This window comes from Pipistrellus hanaki, assembly GCF_964339955.1.
Source record: "Pipistrellus hanaki genome assembly, chromosome: 12".
In the NCBI taxonomy this organism is placed as follows: Eukaryota; Metazoa; Chordata; class Mammalia; order Chiroptera; family Vespertilionidae; genus Pipistrellus; species Pipistrellus hanaki.
Window position 1 is genome coordinate 51179321 of NC_140514.1, and position 19559 is coordinate 51198879.

At 51.5% G+C, this 19559-nt stretch overlaps 1 protein-coding gene across 5 annotated transcripts in view; it reads left to right on the plus strand.

The window, feature by feature from the left end:
- Positions 1–19559, plus strand: part of LOC311630845 (uncharacterized protein) — a 124481-nt gene that overhangs the window by 65414 nt on the left and 39508 nt on the right. Inside the window, exons 5-6 of one of the 5 annotated variants that reach the window (XR_014796470.1) lie at positions 253–360; positions 7516–8618. Coding sequence is in view for 1 of the 5 variants with exons in the window: in XM_084900308.1 (XP_084756434.1) it covers positions 294–360 (67 nt within the window). In the remaining 4 variants the exon portion in view is untranslated. Of the gene's footprint in view, positions 1–252; positions 361–7515; positions 8619–19559 lie in introns of those variants that run through there. The other 4 variants (XR_014796471.1, XR_014796472.1, XR_014796473.1 and 1 more) reach the window with 4 other exon arrangements.

Here is a 19559-nt window from a genome sequence, read left to right on the forward strand (position 1 = left end):
TGGGGTTCACTCTAGGCAGGACGTTGGGGTCCTGTTTCTAAGAGCAACCTGTTGGGGTGCCATTTGGATCCCCGGATGCCTGTGTGAATGGAAAGATTTTTAGCTTGATTTCTGCCAGAGTTTGTGACTTTGACATAGAAATACAATACCTGATTCCCCCCTAAATTTGAGGAGAAGAAAAATGCATCTTTCCTTCAGATGGAGGCAGAGTCTGGTATTTCTTGAAACTAAGAGCTTTCTCCCCATTTGAAGACAGAAATGAAGACTCAGAGTGAGCGAGCAGCTTGCCCAGAATGACCCACGTGGGATGTGGCGAAGCTGGTAAACCAAGTGGGTTTTTTCACCAAGTTGTTTATGGAGGTGAGCTTAGTTTGTGAAACAACCCTCTCTGGCTGGTGTCACATCACTGTCTGTCCCCGATTTATCCGCAACCCCTCCCCCATGGCAGTTAGACGTCCCTGTGGTTCCCACCTGCCCTGCTCCTGTCACGTTGTGCTGTTTGCTGGTCCCGGCCCGGTGCAGGCCTTAGTGGCATCCCGAAGAGCTTCCAAATGGGCTCTCCTCTCTGGTTTCATCCGGGAAAGGAGGTGCGAGCAGCCTCACTTTTCTAACTTACCAGCCATCCACTCAGGTAGTTACCACCACGATGCCCCCCAGCAAGCCCTCGGCAGGGACCTGGGCTCGCACGGGAGTTTGCAGAGGGCCTGAGGGTGACATGGGGCCGGCCCTTCTGGGTTCACACCGGGGCCTGGGAAGGAGGACATAGACCATGCGGGCAGAGCAACGCTGTCCTGGTGTCAATCACCACTGGTCTGGCAGGCGGCCCCTTCCACCCTCCTCCCACCGAGCTCAGAAAGGTGGAGACCAAGCGCGGCTCTGCTAGGCACACTCACCTCAAAACAAGGAACTGGTCACTGTGGGCTGACAGGTATTTTAAAAAGAGGAGGAGAATCCCTCTTTTCCTGCAAATTACACCTATTGTGGAGTGAGCATCGCCAGTCACAAATGACCTCCTGCTATAAGGTGAACTTGGTGAAATAACATGTATCCAGCATACGTCTGATCCAGGAGGCTGCTCTGCTGACCTCGGGGGTGGAGGGCACTCCCCACTCCTCCTTTTTCCCCCTGGGCTCAGTAGCCGCTTCAGCAAGATTCTCCATTAAATATACATGGCACAGAGTGCAATAAAAAACTGAAGGATGTGGCAGACAAACACCTGGTCTCTGCAGGCTGACAGCAGGCGGCTCTGCTGTGCCCACAGCCCCACACGCCCCGTCATGGTCTACAACGTAAAAGTCGTGCACACCTCGCTATTCGCCCAGGGGTGGTCCTTGGTCCATGGGCGATACTCACAGGCCCCACTGTTTCCCAGCAGCCGTGTGCCTTACCCACGGTTCCGCATGGGATGATCAAGGCCCACACAGGCCTTTGCGAAGGAGCTGGAGGACCCACACAGGTTGCCCAAATTAGCACCTCACATCCATCTAGGAAGGAAGGGGGCTTTGTCCTTCCCAGATACTACCTGCCCCCCAAATATGCTTAGGGGTTCCTGAATAACTCCTGAATAGGCCACATTGTTTAGCATGCACCCTCTGCTGAGCACACATAGCAAGAAATGCCGAGTCCTCTGTGAGGCGGCAGAGGACAACCCTGTGTGTGCAACCCTGTGCAGCCGCTGGCATTATCTCCACATCTCTCAGACATAGTCCAGCGAGGCCACATCATGGAGCTGGAATCTGAGCCCCACCCTGACCCCAAATTCAGTATTCTTCATTATTAAACTTCTCTCTGCCCCATCCGTGTTCCTACTCTCATCCACTTCATTCACACACACACACACACACACACACACACACACACCAGGGCCACCATCTGCATTGGTTCAGATCACAGGCATTTAGAACCTAAAGTGTCCGTGATATTGAGGCTTGATGGAGTCAGTGTTTTAAGTGAGATTCAATTTCCCTTAAACCAGCAATAAGCTAACTTTTCTTCTCAAGGGCCCCATGGTCAACATTTCAGGCTTCTCAGGCCACCTGGCCTCTGTCGTGACCTTCCCACTCCCCTGCTGCGGCACAGAGCAGCCACAGGCAATCTGGAAATGAATGAGCACGGCTGTGTTCCAATAAAACTTTATTCACAAAGACAGGCAGTGAGGCAGATTTGGTCCATGGGTGCCAGTTTGAGATCTTGTCATTTTAAAGCCAAGTCGTCATTACAAGGGCCACCAACCCCCTAGGATTTTAGACACTGAGCCTGTCTAACCCGTCCGAGGACAAGACCGGGTTCACTTGAGGTCAGACCAACAGGTTTCCACATGTGACCCACAGGGACACAGCAACAGGCATCCTGCCAGAAAAGATATTTCTGGACTAGTCAGCCTGGGGAAATGTGGTTAGATATTGAACTGTTTGCTTTACTGCAGGACTTCTCGGGGCCTTTCCCGTGCCGATGAACACATTTCATCTCTGGGCCAAGTCTCCCGGGCTTGCCAGGCCTTGTGGGCAGATGATGTCTACACAATATTCTCCGGGAAGAATGCTCTGGACCTCAGCTCCTAAAGTGCTTCATCCTGTCTGATTCCCACCTCTTCCCCACTGCCCCCACTGAGCGTACCCATGCCATAGCCCACTTCATCCTCAGCGCCACGGAGCAGGCAGTCCGGGACTTTGGGGTCCTGCCTCTCAGGACCCCGTGTGAATGTGCTCAGCCTGGGAGGCGTGGGGAAAACAGGGCTGGGATGGGGCTGGGATCCCCTCCTTTGCTTCAGCAGCCGCTGTTTGAAGGCTGGTGGTTTGGGCCTTTGGGATGGTTTGGGAGCCTAGATTGACAGGCCTTCCCCCGATAAGAACACGGGCCCGGCGCCTCATGAAGCTGGAGGCAGGGGCAGTGGGGACTTAGGGACTTTGATGGGAGCACAGGTGGGGCACTCGCTGTAGAATGAGACCTCGGTGAGGAGGCAGGACTTGGAGGCACAGAGTCGCCGGGACAGTGGAAAAGCCGCAGCGAGGGTTGTTTTGTGCAAGACTCTTGACTCTGAGGAGCCAGGTCCATTGCCAGTGAAATGGAGATGCCTGTGCCGCCAGCCGGGTGGGGTGTGGGGTGGACGGAGATGTGCAGAGAGCTGGCAGCGGAGATTGAGGTCCTGCCTGGAGGAAGAGTTTGGGGATCATTCTGACCTTCCTGGGTCCTTCTAAAGAGAGAGGCATGTGGCCAAGTTTGGGGTTTGACTGATGGGACAGGCTTCTCTAACCATATGGTTTAGCCCCCAGCACTAAGCCCACGCTAAGCTCTACCCACTGGGCAAAGGCCTCCAGCAAACAGACCAGTGGCCCTTGGCTGGATAGAATGCCCTGCGGTGTCCAGGGTCCCTGAGCCTGGTTTATCGTGGTGTGGATTCTACAGGGAGTCTGCGCATTCTTTCTCTCTATGAACGTTACCTAAAAAACAAACTAACGGAAAGAAGGACAAAGGGCCTCAGGGAAAAGATGTGAGGCCTTCGGGCCCAGACCGCCTCCATTCCAACAAGATGGCACGTCTGTGGAAACCCTGTCTGATTGGCGGAGCTGTTGTCATCGCCCTGTTTTGTTCTTTTCCCCCATTTTTGTGGCCCTCTGTGTCCTAGTAGTGATTACTAAGAAAAGGCCTAAACTGAACCAAAACAACAATGACAAAGCAAAACCAGAAGCAAATCAGCCAGCACAATGCAGGCCTCCTGGGCAGGGCACTCGGACAGACGCTGTGTTTGTGTTTCAGAGCGCACCTGCTTCCTTTCTCTCTCACTTCCCTCTGAGAATTCCTCCTCCTAGGCCAGGGACCAGCCCCCCCCCCCCCCCAGGGGCGACCCAAATGGGTCTTGGGCGGTACATTCCAGAGAGAGGCCCTCTTCCTCCCCTCAGGCCCCCTCCGCCCCACACCCAGCCTGAGGCTGCGCTCCTCCCCCACCACATGCCGGTCCTGCAGCCAGGCCCCCTCACCCAGGGCACCTCTGGCTGTGGGACGAGGTCCCTGCGGGCACTGTGACCCCTCTCTTATCAGGATTCGGTCCACGGGCACTGCCAAATCAGAGGGCCTGGCATCCAGCCCAGAGATCACAGGCCTGTTTCCTCCTGAGATGTGAGAAATTGGTTTAATCCTTCCAGCTCCAGTCTCGCCTCCCAGCCCCAGCAACCAGCAGGCCCAGAGAAGTACCCAGGCCTGTGTCTGACCAGGCAGGTAGGGTGAGTGTGGCCTCATCTCCCAAAGTGAGCCAGGGGGAGCCAGGGAGAGCCAGAGGGAGCCAGAGGGAATCAGAGGGAGCCAGGGGGAGCCAGAGGGAGTCAGAGGGAGCCAGGGGGAGCCAGAGGGAGCCAGAGGGAATCAGAGGGAGCCAGGGGGAGCCAGAGGGAGCCAGGGAGAGCCAGGGGGAGTCAGAGGGAGCCAGGGAGAGCCAGGGGGAGTCAGAGGGAGCCAGGGAGAGCCAGAGGGAGCCAGGGGGAGCCAGAGGGAGCCAGAGGGAGTCAGAGGGAGCCAGGGAGAGCCAGGGGGAGCCAGGGGGAGTCAGGGGGAGCCAGGCTGGGGAGAGCAGGGCACTATGAGTTCACAGGCCAAGCTAGTCCCTGACTGGCTGCCTGATGCAAAGCAACTCAGTGGTCCTCTGCGTGCCTCAGTGTCCCCACTGGAAACAGGGGGGTGAGCAGACCCTGCCCTGTGGGGCCCACTGGAGAGCTGCTGCTGGCCATCTGGAAGGCTACGCAGATCAGAGGGAGGCACGGCACCACTTGAAAGGGGCCTTGACTCACTCTGCGGTGATGCGTGTGCAGCTCAGGAAGTGCTCGCCAGAGCACGGGGCTCCCACCGCCCCAGCCCGCGCTACTGTCTGGGAGAGGACATGGCCCAGCAGCTCTCCCTCCCGCACCCTGGGGCGCATCTGCAACATGGGGTGCAGGACATGGGCCTGGGTTCCTATCCCCTCCCCCGCTCGGGCAGGAACTCGGCTCCAGGAGCCTCTTTTCTTCATCTGTAGCTGGCACTCTGCAACAGGCCAGCGAGGCCAGGGCTGGGCACTGACAGGCCCTGAGTCACTCAATCCACACAAGCAGCTCTTCAGCAAAGCACTGAACTTCTCATCATTAAGGTGGAGAAACTGAGGCACACACATGCTGGAAAATGCTGGGGCACACAGAGGGGAGCCGGGGAGCTGTGCTCAGAGCCTGCCTCCTCACTGCTGGCACCCAGAGTTGGCACACAATAGGGCCCAGAGGTTCCTAAAAGAGTGTGGGTGCTGTGAGTGTGGGTGCTGTGAGTGTGGAGGGGAAGAGAGGTGGGCTCTCAGCCTGCTGCTCCAGGAGCGTGTGCAGGAGCCCGGGCTCTGGGGAGTTACCAGAAAGGGGCCCTGGCCCTGAGCAGGGGCCTAGGGCCGGCAGTAGCATGTGGGTTCCTGACTCGGTGCAGGAAACAACCGTAGCTTCAGTCCGGGCAGATTTCAGAAGACTTTTATTGGAACTGGGACGGAGCCCAGGCTGGGCCTCTTTGGCTCACTGAGGAGTCAGAGGAAGGGGCCTTGGGGACAGGCCCAGAGGGTGTCCCTGGGGGGAACAGCCGCTGCCCACGGCTCCCTGGCTGCTAGCCGGTGGGGACCTTAGAGATTGGCAGACACATGCCCACGGGGAAGGAGAAGGGAAGCCGGGAAAGGTGCAAGCTTGCTTCTGACAGGGAGAGCAAGCACGGCACCTTCGGTTTGAGGGGTTTTAAAGGCTGGGGTGCAGGGGAGGTCTGGGGGGATCAGTAGAATATCCATCAGCTTTATGTAGATGTACCAAAGCCAGATTCATCCTCTTAACTGCATCTGTCCTTGGGTGTGGTGGGCAAATGGCACTGATTCGGTGTCTGCTCTCCGTCCCCCTGAGTGGGTGCTGTAGGTTATTTACCCTCTGGCTGGGGAGAAGTGCGAACCATTTACTCCTAAGTGTCCTTGATTTGGGGAAGATGAGATTTACTAGGCGGCTGCACAGTGCTGCTTAACTGCCTGTTTTCCTCTCATCCTGGCTTACTGGCCTGTCTCAGTGGGGCCCCTCTGACTCCTGGGGTGCCCCCGAGCCCCTGTTCCAGCTGCTCTGGGGGCAGTCCTGGCCATGTCCACTGCACCTGCTGGGGCCCTGCAACCCCCACTCCCACTGAACGCCCCCAGGGCAGTGGCAGCCAGAGCCAAGGGGCCTGAGGAGGTCTGGAGAACCGGAGGGTGAGCTCTTAGGAAGGCAGGCACCGGGGAGCAGGGACTGAGTGGGGTGGGGGAAGCAGGGGTAAAAGCAGGAACTGGCGATTGGGGGGAGGGGGTGTTCTGGGGGGAAGTTAAAGGGAGGTGTGAGGGATGTAGGATGGTGAGCCAGTGCTGGGGCAGGTTCTGGGAAAAGCAGACCTTCCTCTCTCCTGGCCTCATGGCCTGGGAGGGAGAGCACTCTGGGAGCTGAGCGGACCCTCGTTGGGAAATTGGACAGCGCTAGTTCCTCATTGGGGAGCTCAACCTCACTCCCAAGGCTGCTGAGAGCCCTGAGTTGCCCAGCCTGGTGGGGGAGCCCGGCCCCAGGTCCTCACACGCTCAGAGCCCAGTGCCGGTCCGGGGTGGGGGTGGGGGAGACGGTGTGACTCCAGGGGGCAGTGGCCCACACCCTGGGTCCCGGAGCCCACATGTCCAGAAGGAAGCTGCCACTCTGACGAGGCAGAAACATCTGTTCCCCATTCGTCATTGTCAAGCTCTGATGTCTTTGGGGACTGGGTTTGAAGGACAGTTTTACTGTCAGTCACCGAAAAAGCAAAAGGAAGCAAACAATGCAGGCCCCTGGACTTGGGGACTTTTTCTGTGTCACTGGAAAGCCATTTCAGTAAACAGGCCTGTGACCACGCCACCCTCCCCTCCCCTGGAGAGTGGCTAAAGTGCCCCTCCCCCTCACCCGGGGCTGCGAGGAGAAACGTGCAGACACATACTCCTGGGCCCGGGCTGCACAGCAAGCACCCGCAGGAAGCCGTTCCATCGCCCGGGCTTCTCTGTGCACCTTTTGGAAGATGCCTATGACCCGGCCCTGCGTCCCTGAGGCTCTCTGGTCACCACCCCCCTGAGAGCAGCACCCGGTCTCCCCTCCAGGCCTTTAGCAGCTCCTCCTCTGATCTGGACGTTTCTAATACAAATGTGTTTCTGCAATCTGTGAGCCAGTTCTGACTCGCAGACCGTGCCCAGCGGTGCACACTCGCCCCCCACACGCTCAGCTGTCAGGACTCTGGCTCGGGCACGAGGGCTGGAGGCCGCCCTGGAGTCAGAGCGGCCACGGACGCCCCTCCCGCCGGCTGGAGGCTGAGGGCAGGGAGAAGGCCACTGAGCCTGGAGCGCCTTCCTCTGCAGAGGGGTGTCAGGTTTGGGCAGCTGAGAGGAGGTTCCCCAGCAGGAGGGGGGTCTGGGGTCCTGGGATGTGAACAGTCACCCCTCTCTCCTTCCCCACCCCTACCCTCGCCTTCCCGCCTTTCTCATCCAAACTGTTCCAGTTTGTAGGTCCCTCCAGAGCTGGAGTCATGCCTCTGAGATGAACCCCTGAAACGCAGCCGAAGAGCCATGAGCACAGTCCATCTTTCTCTTCTTTTCGTGAGCATACAGCGATCACAGGCTCTGGAAACATCAAAACCCCCATCCCCAAATCGGGCTTCTGCTAAGGATAAGAGGACTCCACACGGTGAAGTGCGTGTTGCTGCCACGTTTTAAGTGTTTCGGAATTACACAGCTCTAAATGAAACAAATGAAACGTGTTCTTTACCATCAGAATGGATAACTAGGTAACTCAGAGACGTGTGTTTTAAAAGCTTTTCAACTCTAGGTCCTCCTGGGCACCCGGGGCTGGAGGCACCAAGAAGCCAGGACAGACAGACAGGGTGCAGCTGAAATCCAGGGAGGACCTGGCATGAACAACGCCAGGACAACGTGCTGAGGCAGAATCGGGAAGCCTTTCCTACAGAAGCTTCTCTAGAACAAGAGACAGCTGTCCCAGTGGGAGGGAGTGCCTCTGACATACAACTCCTGACCTCCTGGCTCAGTGGCCAAAGCATCGTTTTCCTGGAACTGAGAGTCCTGCGATGTGGGGCTTGCGGTGCTAACCCCGGACAGTCCCCACTGACCGGGGCCTGGCCACTCGAGTTCCAACCTGTCCCTAGAACTCTCTGGCAATGAAAGGGCGCTGGCCCCTGGGGCCACGGAGATGCCCCTCTCCCGCTTGGGGGTGGGGCAGGTGGGGCGGAGGGAAGGTGCTCCCACCTTTGCCTCCTGGAGCAAAAGCACTCGCCTTTCCAGGGCCTCGACTCCGAGGTGGACGCTGGGCCCCTCAACACCGTTAAGATTTCATGCTAGCAACAAGATTTTATGTTAAGGAAATATTTTTAAATTCGACAAAATAGAGATGTATTTCTCAAAGACCGTACCACATTATTGTGGGAAATTCCCTGAGGGATGGTATATGTTAGACTTATTTGATATTATACCGAGTGTCACTAAAACACTGTAGTCTTTTCCACTTTGTGTTCTTAAGATTAAATGATTTATATTGACCTGTCTTCACTGATCCTTTCTTCTGTTGCTTCCAAACTTATGTGAGGCCTATCCACTGATTTTTTTATTTCTGTGTCTTGTCAGTCCTACAACTTCTATTTGATTATTTTATTTAAAAAAATGTTTCTGTAGCTTTGCTGAGATTTCCTATCTCTTCACTCATTGTGACAATTTTTCCTTTAAGTTCTTAAATATATTCAATAGTTATAATAATTACTAAAAGTTCTTTATTTTAAATCCTCACCCAATGATTATTATTTCATTGATTTTTTTTTTTTTTAAGAGAGAGATGAAGAGAAAGTGAAAGAGAGAAACATCTATGTGAGAGAGACACATAGATTGGTTACCTCCTGCAAGCACCCCAATCAGGTCAGGGATCAAACCTGCAATCCAGGTATGTGCCCTTGACCAGAAATTAAACCTGAGAATCTTCAGTGTGGGGCCATGTTCTAACCACTTAGCAATACCAGCCATGGCTATAAAGTTCTTTTTATAACTATTAAGTTCTTGAATGCTGATTCTAATATCTGAGTTATCTTAGAGTTTGCTACTGCTGGTGTTTGTTTGTTTGTTTGTTTGTTTTTCTTGAGTATGGGTCACATTTTTTCTGTTTCTTTGTATCTCTAAATTTTTTTTTTTATTATTATATACTGGGTTTTGTGGACAATAGGTTTAAAGATTTTTGTATCCTGTTGTCTTCCTTTGACAATAGCAGGCAGTTAGTTATGGCATATCACCTTGAAGTTGTAAAAACTTGCTTTTATTCCTTTAGGATGAGTCTTGTTAGATTTTTCCTTAGCCTGGGGGAAATCTTTAATCCTGCGATTAATCTTTGCTCCTAGAAAGGACATGCTCGTCCCCCACCCCCACCCCCACCCCCATCCCACCCCAAACCCCGCCCTAGGATTTCAGGGGAATGTCCAAGGTGTTTACCAGATCTTGCTTGGCAAAATTGGTAGGATTCAAACTCCAAACTCTGTCCCCATTAAATGGATAGCAGTTGAACTCTATACTCAGCCTTTTTAACTTTTAGCCCCTTTTAGAATTTACCCCCTGATTCCCAGCCATGCTGACAGCCCTGAACTCTGTCTTCTGACACCACAGCCAGATTTCTTTGGCTAAATACACGAAATGCCAGAACCTTGGAGCCCACCAGGTTCGGCAAATCTCAGTTCAAGACCCCTAGGTACCAAACAGACTCATGAAGCCAGTATAAGACTGAAGGACAATTTTTATGTTATAAGCACTATTTCCAAATACAAAATATACAGTTGCCCATAACTGAAACCTTAAATCCCATTGCTTTGGTTGGAACTGCATCACATTTTTCATGGAGGCATTCATGGTTTTCCCTTGCTAGTCAGGACCACTGCTTGATGGTTAAGTATGTTTTTGGCCAACCCACACTGGCAAAATGCATTTCTACGGATAAGTGAAGTGTGGCTTTTAAGACAGAGGAACGTTGGGGAGAAAGATAATCAGGGGAATTGCTTGTGGCTCTGGGCACCTTGAGCAGTGATGGGTGTTTCTTGTTGGTGAACTTGGACTTGGTCATTGGATTAGTCTGTATGGCTTTGCTGGCCGTCACTTTAACCACTTTATTTATTGAGGCCCAAGAAGATGAAAGTGACTGCCAGAGTCACACAGACTTCCTCTCACTGTGGATACAGAGATCAGAACCCAGGGTCAGACCTTGTTCCAGATACAGGGATGCATGCAAGTGTGAGGAGTACAAACCTACCGTGGTTCCAAGAGAAAAATAGGACAGGGTAAGTAGGGAAGAGTGTTTTAGAGCGCCACGTGGAAGAATGTTGCTACTGGGGGACCGTCACGCTCTTGAAGTGCCTCTGATTCCAGGTGTGTTCACTTTCTAGAGAAAGAGAGAACGAGTCGGAATCCAGCGAACGGCTTCAGTGGAGCACAGGCCCATTGTATCATGTTCATGTCTTGTATTTGGTTGTTGGATTTGGACTCCTGTTTGTGCATTTGTGTCAGCCCGTCTACCCCATTCCCAAAGGCAAACACTTCCTGCCTTTTATGATCAAGAGGGGGTTAACTAAAGCCAAGTGAACTCACAGATTGCTTTCCTTTCTTCTTTTCTCCAACATCCAGGCAAGTGTTAATGTTCCTTAGTATGTATTTTCTTTGGTAAAACTTAAGTTTATTTCACCAGAGCCCCCGCCCCCAGAAAAGTCAGTCCCCACTGGAAGCAGCAATCAGGAAACCATGGATGCTTAGCTGTTACAGGACTGCCATCAACCTGTATGGCTTCCACCTAGAGATACCGGGGTGAGCACAGCATTATTGCTGCGAGTGTGCCTGTGTGAGTTACCCTCCATGTCTTCTGCTTCCTCTAGGAAGACTGGTGGCTAAGCAGGTCAGATAAGGCCGGGCATGCCTGTCTGGTGTCCCCAGGGCATTTGTCTCCGTGAACCGGGACTCAGTTCAGACTTGATCAGACCCATCTCAGAGGCCTGGGGCTGGGCTGACCAGGTCCTCTGAGAGGCAAGGATGCTGTTGCACAGGAAGGAGAAGCCAGTCAGCACCTGGGGAGGGGAGAGGCCCCTCGCTTCCAGGACGGCTACAGGCTTTTACTCCTCCTACTCAGGAGCAATGCCTTTCCCACCTCTTTTCCAGACAGCCAGGTAGCAAGAGGGAAGACCCAAGGGCCCCACATCCTGGTGGTGCAGCCGGGACCAGTGTTCCAGAGGACAGCAGGGGCTGCGCCAGGATGCAGGGAGGGGGATGGATCCGCAGAGACTGGCTGCAGATGGAGGCAGCCAGGAAGGCTTCCCAGGGGAGGGACCAGCGCCTTTGGAAGGGAGAGGTGGTCAGCCATCTTTGATGAAAGGTTCAGTATACTGAGCAGCACCAGGGTTCCCTCTAGTTGTCAATGCTGATCCCGAGGGCAGGGCCAGGCCGAGAGAAAGGCAGAGCTCTGTGTCTGTTAGGCAGGTGTGAAGGGGCGTAGTCCTGCCCCAGGCCCTGCAGCACCAGGCCCAGATGCATGTCTCCAGCTGAAGCGTGACATCCCATCGCTCTGGCTGACCCTCGTTCTTGCCCCTTCACATTCTTCTGCAGCTTGAACCAAGAGAACCTTGTGTTTGTCTCTGCTTTGTCCTTGTCACCATGTTGATAGTTGGAGTTTTATGTGTGGGGAGAACGGGACCAGGAGAGTCCTGAGATTTCACATGTATCCATTAGGATCTGTGGATTATATTTTCTCTACTGTCATCTGAACTTTCCAAATTAAAGAATTTGAGACTCTAAATGCTTTGGACACATATCGTAGAGGTATAGAAATGTGTGGACTCTGTAGGCAGGCAGCTTTCTTCAATCCCAGCGCAAACATGTACTAGCTGTGTGACTGGGGCAAATTACTTAACCTCTCTGGGTATCAATTTCCTCACCTGTAAAATGAGCCATGATGACATCTATTTCATAATGTTGTTATTAGGATTATATCAGCTGTCTCTATATATAAAAAGCTAATATGCAAAATGTGTACCCTTGGGAGTTTGGGAGACGGGGAGTTTGATTGCTCGCTATGACATATACTGACCACCAGGGGGTGTCACAGAACCTGGCAGGTGACCCACAGTGGCACATTGGTGGTGAGATACGGAGGAGGCGGGGAGGCAGGGAACCTAATGGGCCCTGATCGCTGTACAGGCCTAGAGACCCCATCATCTGTGCAGGAATTTCGTGCACTGGGCCTCTAGTTATATATGAAATTCTCAAATAGTTCCTGACATGTAGAAAATACTATCCGTGTGAGCCATCATTGTTTTTATAACTATTATTTTGATTCATTTCTTTTTCTTCATTGTACATGTCAAATTTCTGAAAGAGGTCCCAATTCTTTATTATTGAGATGAGAGGAAAGCCTAGATTCACCTCCCACCTCCCAGCCCAGGCCTGCACTCACCTCACACTCCTGCTTTTCTTGCTGGAGTTAAAGACACACAATTCCATCACCGTCCCTAAAGGTGCTGGGTACAGAGAAAATGTATCTACTAGTCCAGTGATTTTCCACCTTTTCCTCTCATGACATATGAACTAATCACTAAAACTCTGCAGCGCACCAAAAAATACATTATTTTGCTGATCCACCAGAAAAAGTGGGTATAATTTTGATTCGTTCACACTGGACAGCTATTGTTGTGTTGGCTGTTGTCATTCTTTTATTTGACAATCTAAGGAAAGGAGGTCAGTGCCCTAAGAAATCAGGTATTGTATGTTTTAAAATCCTTGTGGCACATGAATGTAAGAGGCTGTGGTGTGTCCCCTGTGTTATCTTTCCACTTATGAAGTGTCTGCAGAACTTTTTCACCATCCTTTTCAACAATAGGATCATTTTGTCATAATTAGTTTTTTTTAAGTCAATATATGTTCGTGGCAAGAAACTTCAAGTACCAAAGCCGCCCGACGCTTCCTGTCGGAGGCCGATTTCCTTCCCTTGAGGTAATCAGTGCGGGTTTCCAGGCCGGTCCGAGCAGGATGTTGCTTTCACGGCCTGCCAGCCGGCTGTGGCTGTGGCTGTAGCTGTGGGAAGAGTCTGGGTGTCAGGCCTGGATGGGAATGGCCTCTGGGCTACCCTGTCCCCTCCCACAGCCCAGACCCTCTCTCTTCATGGGCCTGGGGTTCTGGAGCTGCAGATGACACCCTGGTTCAGGAAACTGTAGGGTCCGTCCTGTCGCCAGCGTGCTGACTCCAACGTGGCCCAGGCTCTGCTGCCTTGGGTGTTCCTGCATCAGGCTTCCCAGGGCAGCAGCCGCAACGTTTTGTGGGGGTCTGAGCCCCTCTCCGGCCAGCGCCTGTGCACAGCCTCACGCTGAGCAGGACAGCCACGGAGCCGGCGGGGCAGGGGCCCCCAGTGCCTGTCCCCCGCTTCGGGGACCAGTGCCCCAGCCTGCACGGCGCGCCTCTCCTCAGGCAGCCAGGACGGGGTGCCCTGGGCACATTTTCCGCGCCGCGTTTTCCTTTCTTCGGTAGCTCATAAAATCTCCCCCGCCTGCGCCAGCCTCTTGGTCTTTAATCTTCAACCTCTGCTGGCGCTGTCCCTCTGTCTTTTTAATTATGCCTCTTCTTTTATAGAAGTTTCCTATTGAATTTTTATGACAATAGAGAGACATGGATAGGCTCCAACAAAAATGAAATCTTTATGGAAAAGTCATTTCTCTTCTGGAGCCTCCGTGGATAGAGATTCATAGAGAGGGGATGGTGGGGGCAGGGAGGTCTGCTCGGCTGCGCCGGAGCCCAGCGGCTGAGTGGCAGCGCTGAGCTGGTTATTATCTCAGCCAGGGGACCACTGGGGAGTGGGTTGGCCTGCGATATGGCCGAGGGGAAGTAAATGTTTGCCAGGTACAATGGCTCTGCCTTGATGTCAGCGGAATGAGTGCTGGAGGCTCCCCAATCCCAAGCGATGCAGCTGCCTGACAGCAGGGGCCTGAGGGCAACAAGCTACGTTACCCCTTACTCAGCACCTCCTGCCCCGCCCCCAGCCTGGCCGCAGAGGCCTTTGTCCTCGGGCCTAGCACCGAACCTGGCCTAGCACCGCACATGACCATCTGTATGGCTCTTTGGGTGAGCCCTCAAAGTGCAGGCTGGGGATGAGCTGCCATCTGCGGAGGGCTCTCCGGGATCGGGGCCAGGCCTGCCTCTGCAAGTGTGAGCCTGGAACCAAGGACTAGGAGGGGAAGGAAGACAATTCACGTACACATAAGTATCAGGAGCCACCCACACTAGGTGCAGGGCCAGATCAGGCACCAGGGGTCTCAAAGTCATGGTCCCTTGTCACAGGGAGCTGATGTTCTTGAAGGAGGAAATGGGCAAAAATACAGGAAACATGTAAATGTTTGTGTTGATGTCAGATTGTGGCGAGTGGTGTGGGGCACACAGGGAGAAAAGAGAGGGGTGCCGAGGGGAGGAAGGGCCTCCGCTGTAGGTTAGGGAAGACTGCCTGCTGAGGTGACACTGGAGTGAAGGGGAGGATGGAGAGCCCCATGCTCACTCAGGTCCGGGGAAGAGCGGTCCGGATGGAGGACCAGCCATGCAAAGGCCCTGGGGCAGAAGGCACTCAGGGAAGTGCTGGGTGGTGTGAGCAGGAGAAGGACAGGGAAATGAGGTTGGATCATCTCTGGAGTTTTGGAAACTTCCCCAATGAACAGTTCTTATTTTAAGTGCAATGAGAGCCACGGGGGGATTTAGAGAGTGGAGCTTGAGGAGAATTGATTTTCATCCAAATCCACCATCTGGTCACTGTGTGGAAAAGGGCGTATAGAATTGTATTGAAAACAAGATGCCACATTTTTGGAGCCTCGGGAGGGCAGCACAATCCTCCTACTGTGGGAGGTGGGGGGAGGGTATGGTCTTCAGGTTGTTGGGTTGGAAAGCTGCTTCCTTTATCTGTAGGCCTCCAACAGGACTCGTCCCCAGTGTAAGTGCTGAGGACAGCTGAGAAGCTTCAAAGACCACAGGGGGGTGTAGGTTTCGTCAAGAATGAAGTCTCCTGTGTGACTGTGCCGACCGTTTACTCGGCAGGAGAGGCACTCAGAAGCTGTCCCCTCATAAAGAAGGACATGAGCATATTTCAGCGCCTATGATGTGGCAGCCTCTGTCCTATGTGTTAGGTCTTGTAACTGCCACCACCCCTTCCCCCAAAAAAGTCCTGTTAAATATAAGACCCAGGACCAGAGAAGTTAAGTAACTTGCCCAAGATCACACAGCTACTTGGATTTGAACTCGAGTCTGCCTGACTCTGATGACCTTGCTTTTGTCACTCACTGCTGTGGCTTTAGACAATACCTATGTACTGAGGGGTCAGTGGTTCCCCTTCCATAAAAGCTGTCTCACTTCCTTAGAGAGGCTGAGGATGGCTGGGTAAGGCTTGACATCTGAACGAAAAATTAGCTCCAAATGTGAGAAGAAAGAGGTAAGATCACAACCTGTAATTTAGATTAATTAAGCATAAGAAAAATGAAAAATGAGAGATTCTATTTTGCCTTAACGCCTTGCCTTTTTCTCTACACTCATCACTGCCTCATGCAGACCCATGTTTCTGATCTACATCATTTTCCTTCTGCCTGAAAAATGTTTGCAAACATTTCTTGCAGGGCAGCTCTTCTGGCAATGAATTACCTCTATTTTTATCTGTCTGAAAAAATCTTCATTCCTTTTTTACTTTTTCAATTAAATTTCTTATTTTGAAACTAGAGGTCTGGTGCACAAAATTCATGCACAGCTAGGGTCCCTATGCCTAGCCCGTGATCAGGGATGATCAAGGCCTTCCAGCTGCTGGTGGGGACCTCCCTTCATTCCGTGCCGCCCCCTGGTGGTCAGCACACATCATAGCGAGTGATAAAACTCCCCAGGGGGCAATTTGCATATTAGACTTTTATAGCCTTTATACTAATAAAAGCATAATATGCTAATTAAACTGGACATCCTTCTGAATGACCTGCCGGATGAAGCCATGGTAGGTGGGGGCCAAGGCAGCTGCTGTAGTGGTGGAGACTGACCCCCTTGCACAAATTTTGTGCATCAGGCCTCTAGTATATAATAAAGAGCTAATATGCAAATTAGACCTAACAGCAGAATGACTGTCCAGATGACCTTCCAGATGAATCCAGGGCTTTGAGGGCCAAGCCCCTTGCATGGATTTCATGCATCGGGCCTCTAATATACAGATAATTGTAAATTCATGTGTGTTGTAAAAAATAAATCAGAGAAATTCTGCACACCCTTTACTGTTTCTCCAAAAAATAATGTCTTGTGAAACTCTAGTGTCATATCAGAACCAGAATAGTGCATGACTGCACTTTTATATCTATTCATTGGTGTGTGTATTCAGTTCCATATGACTTTCTCCCACATGTAGGTTCATGTATTTGTCACCACAGTCGAAATACACTTATTTCTATGAGGATCTCTCATGTAATCTCATTTTCCTCCCTCTTATAATATCACTTCCCATCTCCATTTCATCCTTTTATAATCTCACTCCCCTCCCTCTATTTTTTTCTCTTATAATCTTACTTCCCTCCCTCCATTTTTCACTGCTTTCCTTAAGTCCTGGCAACAAATAGACTCTCCTTTGCTTTTATAATTTTGTCACTTCAAAAATATTATACAAACTAGAGGCCCAGTGCACAAAATTCATGCAGGGGATGGGGGTCCCTCAGCCTGGCCTGAACCCTCTCGAAATCCAGGACCCCACCAGGGATATCCAACTATCTGGACATCCCTCTCACAATCTGGGACCACTGGCTCCTAACCACCTGCCTGCCTGATCACCCCTAACTGCTTCTGCCTGGTCCCCCACACCGGGATCCAGGCTTCCCTCCTCCAGCCGGCTGTAGGCATCTGGGCCCTGGGCCAGCTTCACCTGGGCTGACTGCAGGCACCCATGATCCTGGGTGGCACCGCCCAGGCCCTGGCTCTGTCAGGAAGAACGTCTGGAAGGTTGTCTGAAAGACATCTGGTGTATCTGGGCTAATTAGCATATTGCCCTTTTATTAGTATAGATGGATCTTGAATATATGCCTTTTTGCTCACTATAGTTCTCTGAGATTCATCCATGCTTCAGGTACATCAGTATGCACAACCCCTCTTGATTGCTGATGGTGTCCCAAGGTATAGAGGTGAAAATGTACCAGGATCTGCTCCTGTGAGCTTTCACCGCCAAAGGACATCTGGGCTGTTTCCAGCTTTTGGCCAGGAGAAGATGGTCCTAGAGAGGTTGGAGAAGAAGTACCCACCAAAAAATAAAAATAAGAGAGAGAGAGAGAGAGCCTGTATGAACTACCTAAGGCAGAAATGTGGCCCCCAAAACTATGCCTAACTCCCAGGACCTATGAATATGCTGACACGCTCTGCCCATGGATACCGGATGTTAACTGATGTGGGAAAAGGAAGTTTGCAGATTCACTTAGGTTATTAATTAGTTGACTTGATATAAGGAGAGGACCCTGATCACCTGGGTGGGTCTGAGGTAATCCCAGGTGTCCCTACAGGCAGAAGGGGGGCAGAGGCTCCCCCGAAGCCTAAGGGGACTTGATGTACCACCGCTGTCTCTGAAGAAGGGGCCATAAGCCACTAAATGTGTGAATTCTCTGGAAGCTGAGAATGACTCTTGCCGACAGCCGGCAAGTGGCCGGGGACCTCAGTCCTACCCTCACAGGGAATTGCATTCTTCCAATAATTTAATGAACCTGTCCGTGGGTCCTGTCACCAGAGCCTACGGAAAGCCGGGGTTAGCTGACCCCTGGGGTTCAGTGCACCTGGACTCCTGACGTTCAGAGCTCTGAGATAACAAGATGGTTGTTGTTTTAAGCCACTAAAGTTGTGCTAAATTGTTAAGCAGCATTAGAAAATGAATGCAGTGATCAACCACAAGCATTTTCCATGCCTGTGAACTGATTTGACATGTTTTAGCGGCTACAGATGGTCTCTCACACGTATGTCCCATGCTCCGGTAAGAGGTCCTTTGATGATGGACACACATGTTTGCAGGTGGGGCTCCCACCCCACGTGCCCATGCCTCTCACTCACTCGCTGGGGCAAAGGGTTCTAAGAAGCAGCCCACTCCGCCCCCATTCGTGAGCCACAGCCGCGCAGACGAGACTCACTGTTTCCGCTTGTGCCGGTCTTGCTGACTCCGTGCTCTGCCTTAGAACAACAACCCCACACGCCCTCACTCTCCTTAGCACACACACTATTTACAAGCAGATCCTCCAAACTTCTGCTATGGCCAAATGGAGTAGCAGGGACTAGATTTATACTCTCACGTGAAACAAACAAAAAATGACAAAAAATATGTACGAATTCACCAAAGGCGATTTAAAATGTCAGTGAGTTTGGAAAGCGAGCAGGATGTAAGAGGAATAAAGACTATCAATCACTGCATTTCTGTGAACTAGCAATGAGCAATCAGAAATTGAAATGAAAAATGCCATGTAGAATAACCGAAAAAAATAGTAAATACTTAGACATAAATCTGACAAAGTTTGTGAAAAGCCTGTATTTGGAAAACTATGAAGTGTTGTTGAGATGAACTAAGTAAAACCTGAATAAATTGAAAGATGCGCCATGTTCTGGGTCCAAAGACAATAGTGTTAAGATGGTGATTTTCCCCAAATTGACAAATAGATTCAAGACAGTCCTGGTCAAAAATCCATGCCATGGCTGGTTTGGCTCAGTGGATAGAGCATTGTCCTGTGGACTGAAGGGTCCCAGGTTTGATTCTGGTCCAGGGCACATGCCTGGGTTGTGAGCTCCGTCCCCAGTGGGGGGCATGCAGGAGACAGCCAATCAATAATTTTCTCTCATCCTTGATGTTTCTTTCTCTCTCTCCCTCTCCCTTCCTCTCTGAAATCAACAAAAATATTTTTGTAAAATCCCCTAAGCCTTTTGTTTCTGCAGACATTGATAAACTGATCCTAAGTTTTAAAAGAAAGCACAATTGACCTGAGATAACCAAATGGCTTAGAAAAGGAAGAACAAATTTAGAGGACTAACATTTACACCACATCAGACCTTATTATAAAGTTACAAAATAAAGCAGTGGGGTGGTGGCATACAGATGGACACATAGGTCAAGAAAGCAAACTACATGTATCTCAGAAATATCGATATTAGAAAACGACATTAATTATTACTAGACCTAATAGACCTACGCTCTAACCACTGAGTAACGAGCCAGGGCCAGGATTTATTTATTTTTTTTAAACTCTCAAAATGGATAACTGATTCTTGACAAAGAGGCAGACAGCTCAACAGTAAAAGGGGGCTCTGTGGACAAGTGGTGCTGGAACAGTTGGCTCTCTGCCTGCATTGAAAATTGAGCTTCGAAAAATAAAATGCCTCACCCCCTAAACAAGCTTTAACTCAAAGTGATTCATAGGCCTCATTCAAAAACCTGTAACGATGTAAGTTCTACAGGAAAATAAAGGAGAAAACCCTAGACAGCAGGGGAGGTCAGAGACACCCTGAA